Source organism: Sinocyclocheilus rhinocerous, unplaced genomic scaffold (assembly GCF_001515625.1).
Source record: "Sinocyclocheilus rhinocerous isolate Xijiao unplaced genomic scaffold, SAMN03320098_v1.1 scaffold77, whole genome shotgun sequence".
Classification (NCBI taxonomy): domain Eukaryota; kingdom Metazoa; phylum Chordata; class Actinopteri; order Cypriniformes; family Cyprinidae; genus Sinocyclocheilus; species Sinocyclocheilus rhinocerous.
The window spans coordinates 1,107,079-1,124,651 of record NW_015635045.1 but is presented as its reverse complement, the minus strand read 5'-3'; the positions used below and the strand labels follow the sequence as shown (position 1 = coordinate 1,124,651).

The following is a 17,573-nucleotide window of genomic DNA, read 5'->3' as shown; positions in this document are numbered from 1 at the left end:
CTCTGCCTCGGCCCGTTGACCCGTCGGCTCCACCATGGCTCCTAGCTCCCTCCTTTCCGACGTGGCCCAGTAGTCCACCAGCTCTGCCGGGCTCCCTCGTCCCTCCGGCTCCGCCTTGGTCTGGCGTCGACCATCCTACGCCTTGGGACTCCACTCCTCTGGCTTTGCCTCATCCCTTCATCCCTCCGGCTCCATCAGGCTCCTTCATCCCCTCGGCTCCTCCTCAGTCCTCTGTCGCTCCGGCTCCAACGCGGCCTCCCGGATCCACACCTTCGCGTCGGTCGCCGGCGCCATCTGCTCCGCCTAGGACCTCCGGATCCTCCCCGTCGCCCTGGCTCATCGGCTCTCCGTCTCGGGCTCCTCTACCACCCACCGTTGGTCGGCACCTTGGAGTCGGCGGCCATTCCTCCTCCATGACTCCTCAGTCGGCTCCACCATGGGTCGCCATCATGGCTGTGGCCTGGGTCTTGCTTGGCTCCTCCTGCTCCAAGTTCTTTCTGTTTCCTCCCTGGCTCCTCCCTCTATTGTCACCTCCCTGGTCTCTGTCTGCCGGCCCCCTCCCGGGTGTCCGTCCTGCGCGAGGACGCGCCTTCCGGGAGGGGGGCGATATGTCAGGATCATGGACCTGTTTTGTTATGTTTTGCCCCTGTTTCTGTTCCTGTGCTCCCTTTTTTGGTCATGTTCCTGTCCTCGTTTAGTTAATTAGTCATTCTGTGCAACGGTGTTAAGTAATTATCCCTTGTATTTAAGTTCCTGTTTGTTCAGTCTTCCTTTGTCGGGTCTACTCGTTGTGAACGTCTTCCTTTTGCTCTGTGTCTTCTTGTTGGATTATTAAAGACTCTCGTTTTGTGAAATCTCGACTGACATCCAAGCAAACTTCAATTGCTCAACCATTAGAAAGTGTCACACCCTATGACAAATCTTCACGAAGGTACGGCGAAATAACAGACGCCATAACAAGTTACCTGGCTAAAGATATGGTGCCGATTAACGCTGTCATAAAAGATGGTTTTAAGAATCTTATCCTAACGCTCGATAAAAGATATCGCATTCCTTCTCATACGTTCTTTACTCAAGCCATCCAAAACCTGTACAATACGTGCAGGAAGAAGGTTGAAGCTGAGCTAAAAGAGGTGAAATATTACGCGACAACAACTGACATGTGGTCGAGCAGGACGACTGAACCATATCAAAGTCTCACTGTTCATTTCATATTTGAGAATTTTGAATTAAAGAGTCGCTGTTTACAAACGTCGTACTTTCCCACTGACCATACGGGAGAAAACATCGCTTCTGCTTTGAAAGATGCTCTAGCTGGCTGGGGTCTGAACGAAGAAGGCCAGGTGTGCATCACCATAGACAATGCAGCCAACATAATAAGGGCAGTGGAAATAAATGGATGGACCAGGCTGCAGTGCTTTGGTCACAGACTCCATCTTGCTATCGGTAAGTGTTCATGTATAATATAAATTTTATAATCGGGAATTATTCATATACATTACATAATCATATTGTAATAACAATGATAAATCATTTTACAGCATTGGTTGAGCTTTGTTAATAATAGAATTTACTGCATGAACTTATACATGTTTAACATTTCTGTTAGTTTCAAAAAACTGTATTATGAACAAATATGAATTATTAATAAGGAGTAAAGTATGTGTATATAAATTAAAATGAACTTAAATACTCTACATAATGTTGTTCATTGTAGGCTCATTCACATCTTAGATATTAACTAATGCTAACTGAGATAATTGCATTCTAACCTTTTTTTAATGGTATATTTTCAGAAAACGCACTGAAAGATGACAGGGTGCAGCGAGCAGTAGGTGTTTGCAAGAAGCTGGTCAGTCAGTTCTCCTACAGCTGGAAGAAAAGAATGGCATTGACTGCAGCCCAAAAAGAGCTGAATCTGTCTGAGCACTCATTGATTACAGAGTGCCCAACAAGATGGGGAACCAAAGAAAAAATGATTGCAAGGGTTCTGGAGCAATGTAAAGCTTTGAATCATGTGCTGTCTGCAGACAAGAAAACAAGGCATCTAACGCTGACATGGCAAGACATAGAGGTGTTGGAATCCATCCACAAAGCTCTACATCCACTTCAGGAGTTTACAGATGTGCTTTCGGGAGAGGATTATGTTAGTGTCTCCTATCTTAAGCCAGTTCTTCACCTTTTGAGGACAAAGACACTCGCTGAAGATCAGGACGACACTAATCTAACAAGGGCAATCAAAGACAGAGTCCTCCAATACCTCAAGGAAAAATATGATGACCCAGCCACTCAAGAACTTCTGGATGTTACATCATTCTTAGATACTCGCTTCAAAACGAATTACATCAGTCAAGACAACATCCCAACCATAAAAGAAAGAATGATGACAGAGATGGAAGAAGCTGCAAGAAAGGTAAGAAAATGGCACTTATGAGGAAACGTGTTGAGCATTCATTTCTGTAGTGAAAATGTTAAGTAACTTGCTTGCCCTGTTTTTGAATGTTACAGGAGAAAAGATCACGTGTCTCAGAGTCACAGGATTTAGCAGCAGCCTCGTCCGTGAAAGCAAAGACACTTGGCAGCTATTTCAAGATTTCCTCTGTGTCTCCAGAAGAACCTCCTAATTTTCATCATGTGGTGGAAGCAGAGCTAAACAGCTACTTAACTGCACCAGCAATTGATGGAGAAGAGAATCCCATTGACCTGGTGGAAACAGAACCAGGTTAACTTTCCCAGGTTGAGCAGGTTGGCTTGCTGATACCTGTGTGTTCCTGCCACAAGCACACCGTCGGAAAGATTCTTCAGTGCAGCAGGCAATATAGTGACATGTCAACGGTCATGTCTCAAACCAGAGAGAGTGGATATGCTGCTCTTTTTGTCAAAAAATCTTTAAGCGCATTACCCTGAACAATGTGAAAATGTAACAATCTAAATGTGAAGGTTTTCTTGTAGGCTTTTTGGCCTCAGAATTATTCATGTACTTTGCACTTTAAATGGCAAAACTTGTGCTGTCATTGTTTCAACCTTAATGTAGGTTGTGGTCAGTGTTTTACTGATGTAGAATTGTTTACAGTGTGTTTGGGTTCTTAAAAGTTTAAGATTTTATATATAATTGTTAATTTAACTTTATTTAAGATACTGTAGTTATTTTCTTTAGTTTAATTTGTCATGACAGATGTTTGCATCATGACAACTTTATAAAAAAAATGGCCACAATGTTTAAGAGGTTTTAAATAAACAGTATCACAGTGTAGCATAGTTTGTGATTATGCTTGTTCTTTCTTTGGTGCTGTTAACCACCACAACAAACCTGTTGCTCTTTTATGAAATCGCAATTTAAATCGCAAATCGCAATTTTGATCAGAAAAATCGCAATTAGATTTTTTCTCCAAATCGTGCAGCCCTAAGCTCAAGGTCAAAACATTATCAGAGTAACCAGGGTTTAAAGTTACCATTGATGTTAAAAATTCATTTGATTTTCCTTTGGACCAGAATTTTACAGTGTTCTCATGCATTCAGTCTGGCAGCTAAACTGTGTAGCTCTCTGTTTATTTGGATTACACTGAAGCTGAATAATATATATTCTCATACTCAATGGGTATTTCCAACTGTAACATTCAAGCAAAAGCTTGTTTTATCAGATAACACCCAAAACAGTATGCAGTTTTTTAATTGGGAAGATCATCATCTGCAGAAATGATGCGATTTAACTGCTGTTGTCTTCATCTTAAATTCATCTTGTGCAATTTGTTCTGATCACATTGTTCACCTTTTATTTCTTCTGATTTCTCCTAAATCTGAGAAATGTTTTCATTTAAAAGGGCACCTACAGTATATCAAAGGTCTGAAGCATCTGATCGCACTAAAACCTGACAGATGTTGTTAGTCATTTTGCTAGTGTACAATTTATTCACTTGCCTCGTCCCAACCAAGCATATCCCTCAATGGGATCATAAATGCAGCTTATCGCTGAATTATCTGATATTTTTATGTTCTCTTCTGCTATTATTTTAAATCTGAAACTATGCAACTATATACCACAGTAATCCAAACGGTCTCCTAACTGGCAGAAAGTCCTTGACTTCTGTATCTGGAATGGATATCGGGACTGCTCTACTATTACTTGCATTTCTAGGATAAAATTATTTTGAATGCAGCAACTTTACAGGACTAATTGCAGATTTCTGTAGGTGTTTAGGAAATTCTGTCACAACGTTTTTACCATAAAGGGCCCTAGAGGGAGCTGATATAGCTTTAAATACATCTGAATTTTTTGAATAGTTCAGCCATGAAACTCTACTCGCATTCTAATTGGTTCATTCAGTTCAATGCTCCTAGCCAATCAGATTCACATACTCATTACTGTTTACCTATAACCAGGACGTATTCAATGAATGCTATGCTTTAATTTTATGATCCGAGCGTTTAGCAGAAGCAAGTCTCCTTGCCCTGCAGCAGCAGTGTAGCAGATCTAGTCCGCCAAGACCAAACCTATGCACATTCTATTTACATTAGGGATGCATTAAAAAGAACATTCTGGCCAAAGCTGAAACCGAACAAAATAAAACACTGTGCCGAAGGTCGAATACCGAACACGGTTTTTAGTTTTAGTATTTTGCCCATTTTTTTTCACCATTGCATAAATTCAATAGCCAAATTGTACTTTTTTACTGTTTTGTCTTGCTTTTCAAAGAAAAAAAACATTTAAAAATGTTTATTTAACACAACATTATTTACATTTTAGCAGACATTATACCAACAAAGCACAATTTAACTTAAAATTAATAAGTTAGTAAAATAATATTTTTTGGCCATTTTGGAGGCCCCCTCCTTGAATCAGGCATGCATTTTTACTGTACAAATAAATGCAGCCTTGCTGAGCAGAAAATACTTATTTTAAAACATTAGAAAATATTACAATATTATAATATCTCAATTTGAACTGTGTGAATGTTATAATAAATGTATTTATAGAGCTGTTGTAATTATTATCATCATTATCATTGTCTTACTTGATTTTACAGAACAACAGTAAAATTACAATACTAACATTTATGAATGTTGATAAAGTTCTTGCTTTTTCTCAGCTTTTATTTCAACGGAAACCCGCAGCAAGACCCCAGTGCTTCTTTTTTGTTGACAACAGCAGATTTATAAATGATTCTCATTACGAATTGTGAAGATGTTTATCGCATTGTCACATGCCTTGTAAAAATTCATAAAAATGTTACTGAACAACTGACGAGTAACACTGTTTCAGCGCAGATTTTCCTCGCGCTTTGGACTTTGAACTCTAGCTAACAAGCTGATAGCACTGCAGTTTATTTATTAATTGTTTAAGGCCATTTGGCGATTTCAATCATCATACAGTAACCAGTAACAATCACCCCTTCCACTTCTCATTGAAGACCGAATTATTATCATTATTATTGTCTTACTTTTTATTTTATTTTACAGAACAACAGTAAAATTACAATACTAACATTTATGAATGTTGATAAAGTTCTTGCTTTTTCTCAGCTTTTATTTCAACGGAAACCCGCAGCAAGACCCCAGTGCTTCTTTTTTGTTGACAACAGCAGATTTATAAATGATTCTCATTACGAATTGTGAAGATGTTTATCGCATTGTCACATGCCTTGTAAAAATTCATAAAAATGTTACTGAACAACTGACGAGTAACACTGTTTCAGCGCAGATTTTCCTCGCGCTTTGGACTTTGAACCCTAGCTAACAAGCTGATAGCACTGCAGTTTATTTATTAATTGTTTAAGACCATTTGGCGATTTCAATCATCATACAGTAACCAGCAACAACCACCCCTTCCTCTTCTTGTCGAAGACATGCGATGCAGTACTAAACGGTCTCTCGCTGTCGGTGCTTGTAATGATTTTTGCATCTTTCTCAGACAGTTTTAAATGCTTCCACACTGCCGACATGTTTGTTGCATTATAAATAGTGTGCGCCTCTCACTCTTCACTGGTTGTTATTTGATCGCGTCATGTCTTTATTCGGTACAATTTCTTTGGTCTTTTCGCTTATTTGGCCGAACACCGAAAGAGCTTTTTTTGCTATTTTTGGCCGAATAATTTTGGTTGTCTAACATTTGGTGCATCCCTAATTTACATTGATAAAGATTTTACAGTCTATCCCAAGAGTTGTCATGACTGAATTAATGTTCTAACAATTACTATATTATTTTTATATTAATACTAAGATAACTAGATCACATGACTGAGTAGCTTCAAAGTTTTTTCTAGTATGACTTTGAATTGAGGTTTCTAAATTTGAATTGAAGCCCAAATGGTAGTTATCATAAACTCCACCTACTATACATGAGTTTCATCCTCAATAATCTTGTCAAAATAAAAACCACTGGTCTGGCTATGTAGCAAACAGAAGTATAAACTATTTTTCTGCCTGTGGCTGGATGCAATATTTCCCCTAAACCACATGATAGTTAAATGTATAAATGTTTTGGCAGCCGTCTTGTTTGTGTTAATTTAATGCTCATGGATGTGTACATTTTATGACAACCAACATAACTACAATTTGTAAAACCTATACAACACACACAATCCAACATGTACACACACATTACCTTGGCAGTGAGTGCTGTTAAGTCTCTTGTATCCCTGAGGGCACGTGGAGCCAAAGTCCTCTACTATAGTCTGGTGTTTCCCAGCATCTGAATGAGAGAAATTCAGACAAATTACTAATCATTTCTCCTAGAAAAAGCATCTGTACTAGCTGCTTTGTTTGTTTGACTAAGCCAGAACATGAAACTATGAAACATCACACCAATGAAGGGAATATAAAACAAAGCTAAATAAAAATGAAAGTGGTGGAAGACGTTGAGAAAACTGATGAAAGAAGTGTCTGTGAGGGGATTTAAGTCCAAGAGAAACTGGTAGCATGGTGTGCTGTGTGTGATGTGCTTCACTTCTGTGTGAGTGAGAAAGTGAGAAAAGGGCCGCAGTGGGAACATTTCTCTGAAGCTGATATTTTCTCTTCTGTATAAGAACACGCGAGAACAGAGACAGAGTGGCTTTCCAGAAAGGCTTTTGCCAAAGCCAACATTTTTTCATCCTTTTTTCCAACCTTCACTTTTGTCTCCTTTTACTGCAAAGGGTGTGTCATTGGAAAATATGGTGATGTTGCTGAGGCACGAAGACACTCGCAGACATTCACACACACTCGAACGCAAACACTAACGCACATCCACTCACACACAGAAGCGTTCACCAGGCCAGGATCACTGTTTGACTGAGCTCTGAGACATCAAATGAGTTACAGAGAGAAACCGGGAGTGGAAAAAAGCTTTTTTCTTCTAGCCCATATTGAAACTCAACTCCAAGACTGCAATGACACATTCCCACCTGTCAAGCTATGACAGTGCGAATTTATAAGGAAAAAGTCGAGTGAGATGAACTGTTATTTTTAAAGAATTAGTAATGAGAAGGGGTTGTTTTTGGCTGGACAGACACTTTGATCACTTTGACAGAAACAGTAAAATGCAACTCCCAAAGAAAAGTTAAATTATATAACAGAAATTATTTGAACTTACAAGGTAGTAATGGGCATTTGTAACATTTATTTTGGCCCCAGGAATTACCCACACTGCCACAGCAGTCTTCCTGATTGGTCAAACCAGGGAGAGGGTTACTACTACACTATAAAAAGAAAGAGTAATAATTAGAGTGTTGTTAAATATATATTAAATAAGAAATTCATAGGCAAATCAGATTTTGTGTATCATCTCATCTACTTCTGTCACTCACAGCCTGTTTGGGTGTGGTTTCCTGGAAGCACCTCCCCTTTGGCTTGTGCGTCTGTGGAGGGAGGCGGGTCACAGTCTTGGCACTGTGAGGCTTGTTCTCTGATTGGTCGAGAGAATGAATGACAACTGAAGTGTCTGGCGTGTGAACAACACGAACATTGACCTGCACTGGAAAGATACAGTCCAAAAAGAAGGAAATGCACAGTTATTTTTAAATAACTTTTTAATAACAATGAAGTTTAGAAGCATTAAGCGTGAATATACGATTTGATATCACAAATTCTAAAAAAAAAAGTGTTATTTTAGTATTTATATACTATAGAATTTATTAATATTTTGAATTAGATTTGATTTGATTTGGTTTTAGTTTTAAATTATTTTTAAATGATAAAAATGATTTTTTATATATATTTTTTTTTACTATACAATAACAACACTGTAAAAAACACATTTATATTGACCTAGATGACATATGATCATGTTTTGAACCCATCATCCCAGACTGAGCTGTAGACACACAGAATGTTATAGAATGAGCTTTAGTTACTCTTTTGATCATTATTTCTGCATGGAAAGATTCTCACATCGGTTTTTCATGTGTACACAAGTATGTGAATGAGACCACATTTCAGTCAAATTAAAAGTGAAAATGTCCTGTGTGCCAATTACCTTCAGAAGAGTGATGTCCAGTGCCTTGCAGAGTGAACACAGAGTGTGTCTGTGTCATCTGCTGCCGCCCACCTGTGCCACCTGGCTCTGACAGACTCTGGGGCTCAGGCATCACCTGGAGGAGAGATATTCTCAGTTAATTATTAATCTAAAAAATCAGCACAAAACCCTCAAGAAGCATGAGTATCCTCAAGAAACCCTCAAGAAACATGAGACACATTCAGTATCCACCTTATTTTGCAACGCGGAAGTAAATACGATGACGTACTTCCTTATAATGTGTTAAACTTCCGTTTCGCTAGCCAGTAGGTAAGGAGCATAAGGAGCGATGTGGTGGGAGCACACACAGAACACTATTAAACACCGTGATGGTAAATATTTACCACACCCATGGTGTATAACACAGTGGGAGGATGAAATGAAGAAGTGGCCTGCCATAACTTATAAAGACATTTTTAATTATTTCGTTTTGTCACTTGGAGTAGATGGGTCTTCGATGTGGAATTATAAAAGCACTGAGGCATATCAGTACCTGCACAGCGGAAAAGTCGGTCGAGTGCTGGTACATGAAACAGAAAGCGAATTCGTGTTTTTAAAAGCAGACGTGAATCCCAGTACTGTTATGTGATTGCATTGAGGATTTAGGTAACTGGTAAATGACTAATGTCTCCTTTTTCTCTTTCATCTGTGAAAGCACTTGTTGATAGTTTTAATATATATAATTTTTCATTTATATAACTTTTTATTTTGGATGCAATTAATCGTTTGACTCCCCTATTCAGAATGTTTTCCATTTGTTCCATGAGTTCAACACAGTGGGAGGATGAAATGAAGAAGTGGCCTGCCATAACTTATAAAGACATTTTTAATTATTTCGTTTTGTCACTTGGAGTAGATGGGTCTTCGATGTGGAATTATAAAAGCACTGAGGCATATCAGTACCTGCACAGCGGAAAACTCGGTCGAGTGCTGGTACATGAAACAGAAAGCGAATTCATGTTTTTAAAAGCAGACGTGAATCCCAGTACTGTTATGTGATTGCATTGAGGATTTAGGTAACTGGTAAATGACTAATGTCTCCTTTTTCTCTTTCATCTGTGAAAGCACTTGTTGATAGTTTTAAAGTAGTAATGAAATATTTTTGGGTCCTTATCCGTAAACTGATTACAATACAGTAGTGCAGAATTAGGGCTGATTAATTTCATCCAAAATAAAAGTTATAAATAACTAAAATATATGCGTGTACTTTTTAATATATATATATATATATATTTTGGATGCAATTAATCGTTTGACACCCCTATTCAGAATGTTTTCCATTTGTTCCATGAGTTTTGAAAAAGTGACAAATTGATGATTATTTACCTAGCATTGCTAAACTATCATTTTCAGTGGGGGAAAAAAATCTAAATAAACGGCACCTTGACATTTTAATTTTGTGTTTGCATATATAAGGAGAAAGAAATAATATAAGATCTTGAAAATATTTGTGTAAAAACAGTATATTTAATGGTCACACTGAATAATTCTAAACAACTACACAATGTATCCAAAATTACTACACCATTCTAAATTTCATATAAAATGCCATGGAATGTAGACTCTCATGTGCTCCTCCACTGTATCAATCCAGTAGAAGATAATTCGGCTTACTACACTCTGGGACACATTAAAGCGTTCAGCAAGATCTCCTTGAAGTAAAGTCAACTTCAGCTTTATCATGGTCATCAGAATTTGATCCATTATGTGCATCTTAAAATTGGAAGTGTAGAATTGCTGGAGATATTTAACATGTCCTTTAAAGACACTAAGGGTGAAGCCAGTGTACAATAAAGAGCTAGTGTCATTCTTGAGAATGGCAAGGGCTAAGGGATCTTCACTGTGGAACTGTGTTGCCTTGTGTAACATTATTTTATCCCCTGAGGCATAAGAGTGGTCTGTCAATGCCTGGACCTCCCACTGAGTGCAGGCATCACTGAACTGAAGGGGCAGCTGCAATGGCTCCGTTTGTGCGGTCTCATGGTCACCTTGCTCATCATCTGCAAAACACAACACTGAAGTCAGTCAGATGCTCAGGAGAAACTGATAAATTATCCACCCCCTATTTACAAAAAAGTATTACAAAAAAGTAGCAAAAGTATTTTGTACATGGCACCATGGTGTTCTAGTTCGCAGTACAGTGGTATTTTTATTCAATACAATCACAATACTTGGCTTTAAGGGATAGATCACCCAAAAATGAACATTTTCATCATTTACTCAACCTCGAGTCGTTCTAAACCTGTATAAATTTCTTTGTTCTACTGAACACAAAGGAGGATATTTGGAATAATGTTAATATACAAACTATTCTTGGGTCCCATTCACTTCCATAGTATTATTTCTTACTACTATGGAAGTGAATGGGACCTAAGATTTGCTTGGTTACAAACATTCTTCGAAATATCTTCCTTTGTGTTCAGCAGCAAAAAGAAATGAATACAGGTTTGGAACAACTCGAGAGTAAGTAAATGACAGAATTTAAATTTTAGCTATCCCTCTATGCGCTTTTTTGTAACAGTTTTCTACTGTTATCAACAAATTCAGCTTAGCACTAAATAGTATTCATGCCCAATAGGAGTGTCATTGATAAAGAAATAGTTTAAACAATGTCTTTTGTTAGAGCACGTAACTTAACAAGAAGCTGTAACATACCTGTTTGTGGATATATCCTGACGAGACATCGCCTCGGGAGTCTTCACTGGAGCATCGTTTCTCGGGGAATGGATGATTTTCCGTGGGTCTGCCATCAACGAAGTGGAAAGAGCAAACGTACGGAAATTTCGGTGGTTTCTTTAAGTTTAAGGCTTTTAACCAAAGCCAACGAGCTTCTTCTCCCTTCGGAGGGGCGTGCAAATCATAGGGTGCCCCACATTCACATTCATTTTTTTTATTCATGTGTAAGCTATTGCTTCTGACCTTCAAATAAAAAAAACTCATGATTTTATGAGATTGATACTGCTTTATTTATTCAGAAACACAAGTTTCTTAGTGATGTGTATTTTACTTTCATTTTGTAACAAGTAGGCCAACAGCGTCCCCTCTATGTAAATAAAACGCCTTACCAGACAGGCATTAGGACCCGTTGGAGGCTGCCGCTGCTGCTACTGCACGCGCTAGTGACTGTTGACTCTGTCACACACCGAACGCATCATCTTGTACGCGCATTCTCAAATTAAATGCAGTGATCCAAAACAGTGAATCTAATCATCATTCAGGCAAAAGTTTGCTTCAAGAATGACCACACTGCTGACGTGATCTAATCGCTAACACACCCTGAGCGCGTGTGAGTTAATCCTCTTATCGGCATATTTTTTCATATCGGGCTGATGCCGATATTTGCATTTTAAGACATTATCGGCCGATTCCGACATCGGTCCGATAATATCGTGCATCCCTAATTCAGTATATTCTTTCTATCACAACTGGTTCTGCACCATCAGTTTGTCTGTTCGGAATCAAGATGACAACTGGAAAAAAGGGTGCATTTACAATAAATCAGTGAAAAACAGTGTGAAGGAGACACTCACCTGTACACTGTAGACGGGCTGCTTGTTGCCTCGAGAAGCTTGAGTCCGAAGTGGGAACTGGCAGAGACGTCCGGTGAAGCCTGGTGGACAGAGACAATGTGTGCGGGTACTGCATACTCCTCCATTCATACAGGTGAGAGGACACACCACTGCAAACACAGACAAATTACAGATTAGACATGACACATCGGGTTTGACAATATTTAGATATTACAGTCATTATAATATATCATATAATTTATATATTATTATATATATTATGATATATTATTATATATCTTGTATAGATTACATATAAATTAACTATACAATGTAAATCAATCACATACATTTTTACATATATAGAGAGCATTAATACATGACAATCACATCATCCACTGAGATTAAACATACTAATTATTTATGAGGGCAGACTGCACTTTATTTTTCACTGTCACAAAAGCACAAGGCCTGGTTTAAACATGGATTCAGAGTATCTGCTTTATATTGTGGCGTGTCAGACTGTGGTCTGGTTAGAGCGCTCTTATGTGGGCTGAAATATCAAGCCAGGCTTAACCAGATCATTCTGGAACACTGGCATCATTATTTAATACCAGCTCATGGTGGTTTCAGAGGGAAAAATCTAGTGTCTTTCTGTTACTGTGTTCTACTCTGTGATGAGCTACGCTATAAATTATTCAAGAGTATATTTAGTGACACCTGATATAAAATCATAGTTGATGATTTAACATAAGAGACATTACTGACAGCCAGCATGAAAACACAATTGTTAGAGTTTCTATAGTTTATAGCAGCGGTTCCCAAACTGGGGTGCGCGCACCCCTAGGGGTGCACAGACCTACCAGCAGGGGTGCGCGAGAGAATGCTTTTGATGATCTGTGTGCTTTTTTTGAAGGGGCAAGTGAAAAATAGTTCTAAACAAACTTAGCAGCAGAACTGTCGTGCATCTCTGAGCAACACACAGCGGTGTTTCGTAACTGAATGATTTGCGTTTTTGAATTCATAATTTGAGTCAATGATTCAGTGGTCCATTCATAAAGACAGGTGCTTGCTTCATTCTTGAATGAATCAGCCGTCTGAACGAATCGTTTGAATGCCTCAATGACTCACTCATTAAGACAGTCAACTTGCTGCCACCTGCTGGTGGCTTTTTTTTGGTATTTTTTATAACTTTTCATATTTGTAAATAAAAAAACCTGGTGTAAAACACCAAGCTCACAGCATTATTTATGCTGTTGTAATTTTGCAGTATTAATGCATTCATGCTACATTTTAGCTTCATTCAATTGTCTGTGTAAATGCATCTAAATGCCACTTCAGCTGCTTCTGTTTCTCCAGCAGTGGAAAATTTGGTTTTGTTAATACTGATTTCATTTGATTGGTAACAGCCCTATAGAGTCGTATTATATTAAGTGTAATTATTAATAAAATGTAAGAATTTGATATGAAAGATGACACATGCATTTAATAAGGTTAGGGGGAAATGCCCTTTTTATAGGCAACAAAAAAAAAAAGACCTGGAAATCAATTCAAATAAATTGTAATATGCAGTAACTTTAGTCATATAAAATGTAATTTTCCAGCAACAAAATTGTGGCCAGTGAAAATGCTGAGTGGCTAGTAATTTTGGAAAACCACTAGCCACAGTGGCTGGTGAGCAAAAGAGTTAATGTCAAGCCCTGTATACAGTGAATACTTGTATTTATACTTGTATTGCAGTAAAAAATGTGGTGTTTAACCGCAGTACGGCGGTGGGGGTGCTTGACGTGTCAAACACTAGAAAGGGGTGCACGCTGCAAAAAGTTTGGGAACCACTGGTTTATAGTATAGATTTTATAGTTTTAAAAATGTACTATTTGGAAAAAAGTAAAATCCTACATACAACATGATAAAAAAAATGTTTTACTTATTTTGTACAAAAAAATGTATGCTGTAGCGGTGTGTAGTACTACACTGTACTATAATAATAGCAATGCTTTTTAATAGCAAGACTGAACGAGCTAAATCTAATCTCAACTAAAAAACAAATATCCATGAAATATCTGTATCTAAAATCCTGTAAATCACACATGCAAATTTAGACTTCTAGCCTATAATCAGCAATGATTTTTTTAAAACACATTTATTGTAACATTAAGCTCCTAGTTTTAGACGTAATATGGAAGAAAATGTTGTCAGGAACACATTCAACACAATTTACAAACAAACATAAAAGTAAACAATTTAAAAGCATTTTAGAAAGGAAAACAAGCCACGATTGAGCCAACGACCATGAAGTTAATGCAGCAGCACTGTAAAGATCTTGACAGCAGATGTGCAAAACAATACAGAAATTCCAGATTGGACAACCAGAGGACATTTTGAAGAGCACAAAGGCATATGATCAGGCTGGCAGTAGCAAACTGTGGCTCGCCTGTAGCTTGATGAGGACAACACACGGAAACAATTACAGCTGGCCGGACTCTGTCTGCATGCGTATGACTACCACCCAACACATGCTCACACTGATTCAAGCTTCCACACCACCAGCATTCTTACTTCACATAAAAATAGGTTGACTTTATATAAATGTGCTTATGAGAGAGACAGAGAGAGAGAGGGAAACACTTGAAGCAAAACCAAGCTAATAAAGACACAAACAAACAACCTAGTTTCTAGCAAAAACAAAAACAAACAGCCACATGAGTAGAACATGAAAAGTAAAAAGGTTTCTTTCTTACTTTATTGCTACCTTTCTAAATGTCCAGTAATCATAGCAGAGACATCCTGAATGTAAATTCTGTCATGAATGCATGTGTACCGTGAAGCTTTAATGCCTATGTGGGTGTGTAGGGTGTATATATGGCTGTGAGTGATTTTCTGTATGGAAGCTTTTGTTTTTGCCTATGATGTGCAGATATATTCATAACCGTGTGTAGATTTGTGTGTGTGAAGCTGTCTGTGTGTGTGTGTGTGGGGGAATGCCTCAGTGTGTCTGTGCTTGCCGAGTTAATTGCAGTACTCCAGACAGACAGAGGTTTCAAAAATACAGCTTTAGACTTCACTACACCACTAACTCACACACATACATGTGACTTTTCCCAGCAGCATTTAGTTCACAGGGAATGTGGTGCTTTTGTAGTATATCTTGCTCTCTTATACCCAAAATTTTAGTTTGATTGTCTAAATCTGCTTCGACTAGCTTTGTTTTGTTTATAAAATATTTACTTTAATCTCAGAAAGGCCAGAACACTGACAAAAGCTCTAGAAATCTTACAACATATCGGTGTGCTTATGATTTCTGAGGTATGTCAAATGCTTTCTTACTCTTTGTCTGAGCTAAAGAGCATGTTAATGGATTTAACAGACCCAATATGTGTGCGTATGTGTGTGTGTTGATGGGTGGGGTGTATACGATAGGACAGACCATGTGATGATTTTCTGCGGGTTAGTTGGGGGTGTGTCTGCTGTGCTCATCTAATCCACTGCCTGTCTGAAAATTACTATGTATTTACAGTAAGAAGCTGAAAGCTTCATATCAGCTTTCTCACACCTCAGTATAAAAAGCAAGCAGCTGAATTCATAAACCTGCCACAGCAGTGGATAAATCAGCAGGGTTCAAATCAGGTCCTTGAACGGCTTTAATCTGAGACACGCAACCTTTTACAGATTGTGTTCTTAAAATGTCTTTGCTCACCAGTTAAGTATTTAAAATATTTTTATTTTTGTTCTGGCCACCATATTAGTTCATTCTAGTTGATGTAACGTAATATATTGTGGGGGTAGGTCAAACTACTCAATGTAAATCACATAAGAGTGAGCGACCTTAGCCTCAGACAAATGCCAGCTAAGAGCTCATTTATAAAAGCATCCTGTGCCAAGACAAAATTACATATGAGATGTCTTTAATATGTCATCGCTTACAGCCAGCCATATGATTAGAGAGCAAACTAAGAGTTTTGCTTTAAATTTTTCATCGAGGTAAAATAAACAAGTATCTCATCCTCTTCATCTCAATAATAACTCAGATTTAATAATAACTCAGACTATGCTCAGATTTACCAACATACCAAAGTCTGCCATCAAGTCAGAAATTTCATTAAAAACTCAAAACATTCTTAGCAGATTCTAAATTAATGTAAACGATTCGTACCTAAGTCTCTATTATATTAAAGAGTAATGTCTGAGCAATAAAACTGCAATCTCTATGTATCTCTATGTGACTCTGTGATAGAGGAGCAACACCCGTTGAGCACACTGCAAATTATATATTAAAATGTAAATTATTCCTGCAATGGCAAAGCTAAATTTTCAGCAGCTATTACTTCAGTCTTCAGTGTCACATGACCCTTTAAAAATCATTCTAATATGCCGATTTAGTTTTTAATAAACACTTCTTTATAAAATCTTTCAGCATTATTTGAAAAAATTCAAAAGAACAGCTTTTAACTGAAATAATTGAACACTTTTGATCAATTTAATGTGAATGTTTTTTTTGTTTTTTTACTTTCTGATCCCAAACTTTTGAATGGCAGTGTATGTGAACAAACCAAATCAAAGAAGGCAAACTTTAGCACTCTCCTTCAAAACCTGTTTACACAATATTGTTGTCAGCTCTGTATCTCTGTTCCTCAGTATATAACCTCATTCTTTCTGTTAGTGTTTATCTCATCTTGTGTTCAATAAATGTATTTAACCCAAAAAAATACCTTTCGCAAGCAGAGGTATAAAAAAATTATGTGCTCTGACTTCTCTCTGAAACTACATGCACACACACACACACACACACACTTCACTCACAGAGAAACACACAGCTTTTAAACAGTTATACTGCAAACCGCTGGCCATAAACTATGTTTTCAAAACAAAGGAAATAACTAGGTATAATTGTTTCAGAGGTTTAGAAGGAAGAAGAGAAAAATTAAAAAAAATGAATGGAGGAATGAGTAAATGACAGATAGTGGAAAAGGAAAAAATGAGACACATATTCACACAAAGAAATGTAAGCTGTTTTCCTTTAAAGGGTTCATATGATGTTGCTAAAAAAGAACATTATTTTGTGTATTTGGTGTAATGAAATGTGTTGTGGGAATGTTACGCCCCTACCATATTGTGATGATGCCCTGTCAGGCCGGAGCGATGATTCAAAAACATGAAAACCCAGTGGGGACATAATTATGGATTATGTCCCATAAGGCGTAATATGGGCGTCCCATAATAATTATGTATTATGACTTATACTGTCTTTTTACGCGTTGCGTTGCATCGCGCCGCGTAAACATAAAACCATGTCTGCATTTGTGATCGGAGAAATGACAAACAACAAGCCCTACTCTACACTGCCCAAAAAACTAGCTTTAAATATAAAAAATATAAAATATAAAAAAATCACAATCTGTGAGTCAGAACAGCCGGCATTGTAGTCTACTCTACCAGGATCAGTAAACAGTCCTCCATAAAATGTGCTGCACACATCTGAATATTTGGGTTGAACTGTTCTGGAACAGTGTTGTAAATACAACTTAACCACTGATTTCTAGTCATGTCCATTTTTGGAAAGCCAAACAAAGTAGTTT

The 17,573-nt window shown here is 37.7% G+C and overlaps 1 protein-coding gene across 1 annotated transcript in view; it reads right to left on the bottom strand.

Annotated features, from left to right (window-relative positions):
• LOC107746379 (latent-transforming growth factor beta-binding protein 3-like) overlaps positions 1-17,573 on the bottom strand; it is a 48,192-nt gene that overhangs the window by 20,655 nt on the left and 9,964 nt on the right. Inside the window, exons 2-6 of the mRNA XM_016560568.1 lie at positions 12,019-12,167; positions 8,450-8,564; positions 7,782-7,948; positions 7,568-7,673; positions 6,602-6,688 (exon numbers count right to left, since the gene is read on the bottom strand). Coding sequence (XP_016416054.1) covers positions 6,602-6,688; positions 7,568-7,673; positions 7,782-7,948; positions 8,450-8,564; positions 12,019-12,167 — 624 coding nt within the window. The remainder of the gene's footprint in view (positions 1-6,601; positions 6,689-7,567; positions 7,674-7,781; positions 7,949-8,449; positions 8,565-12,018; positions 12,168-17,573) is intronic.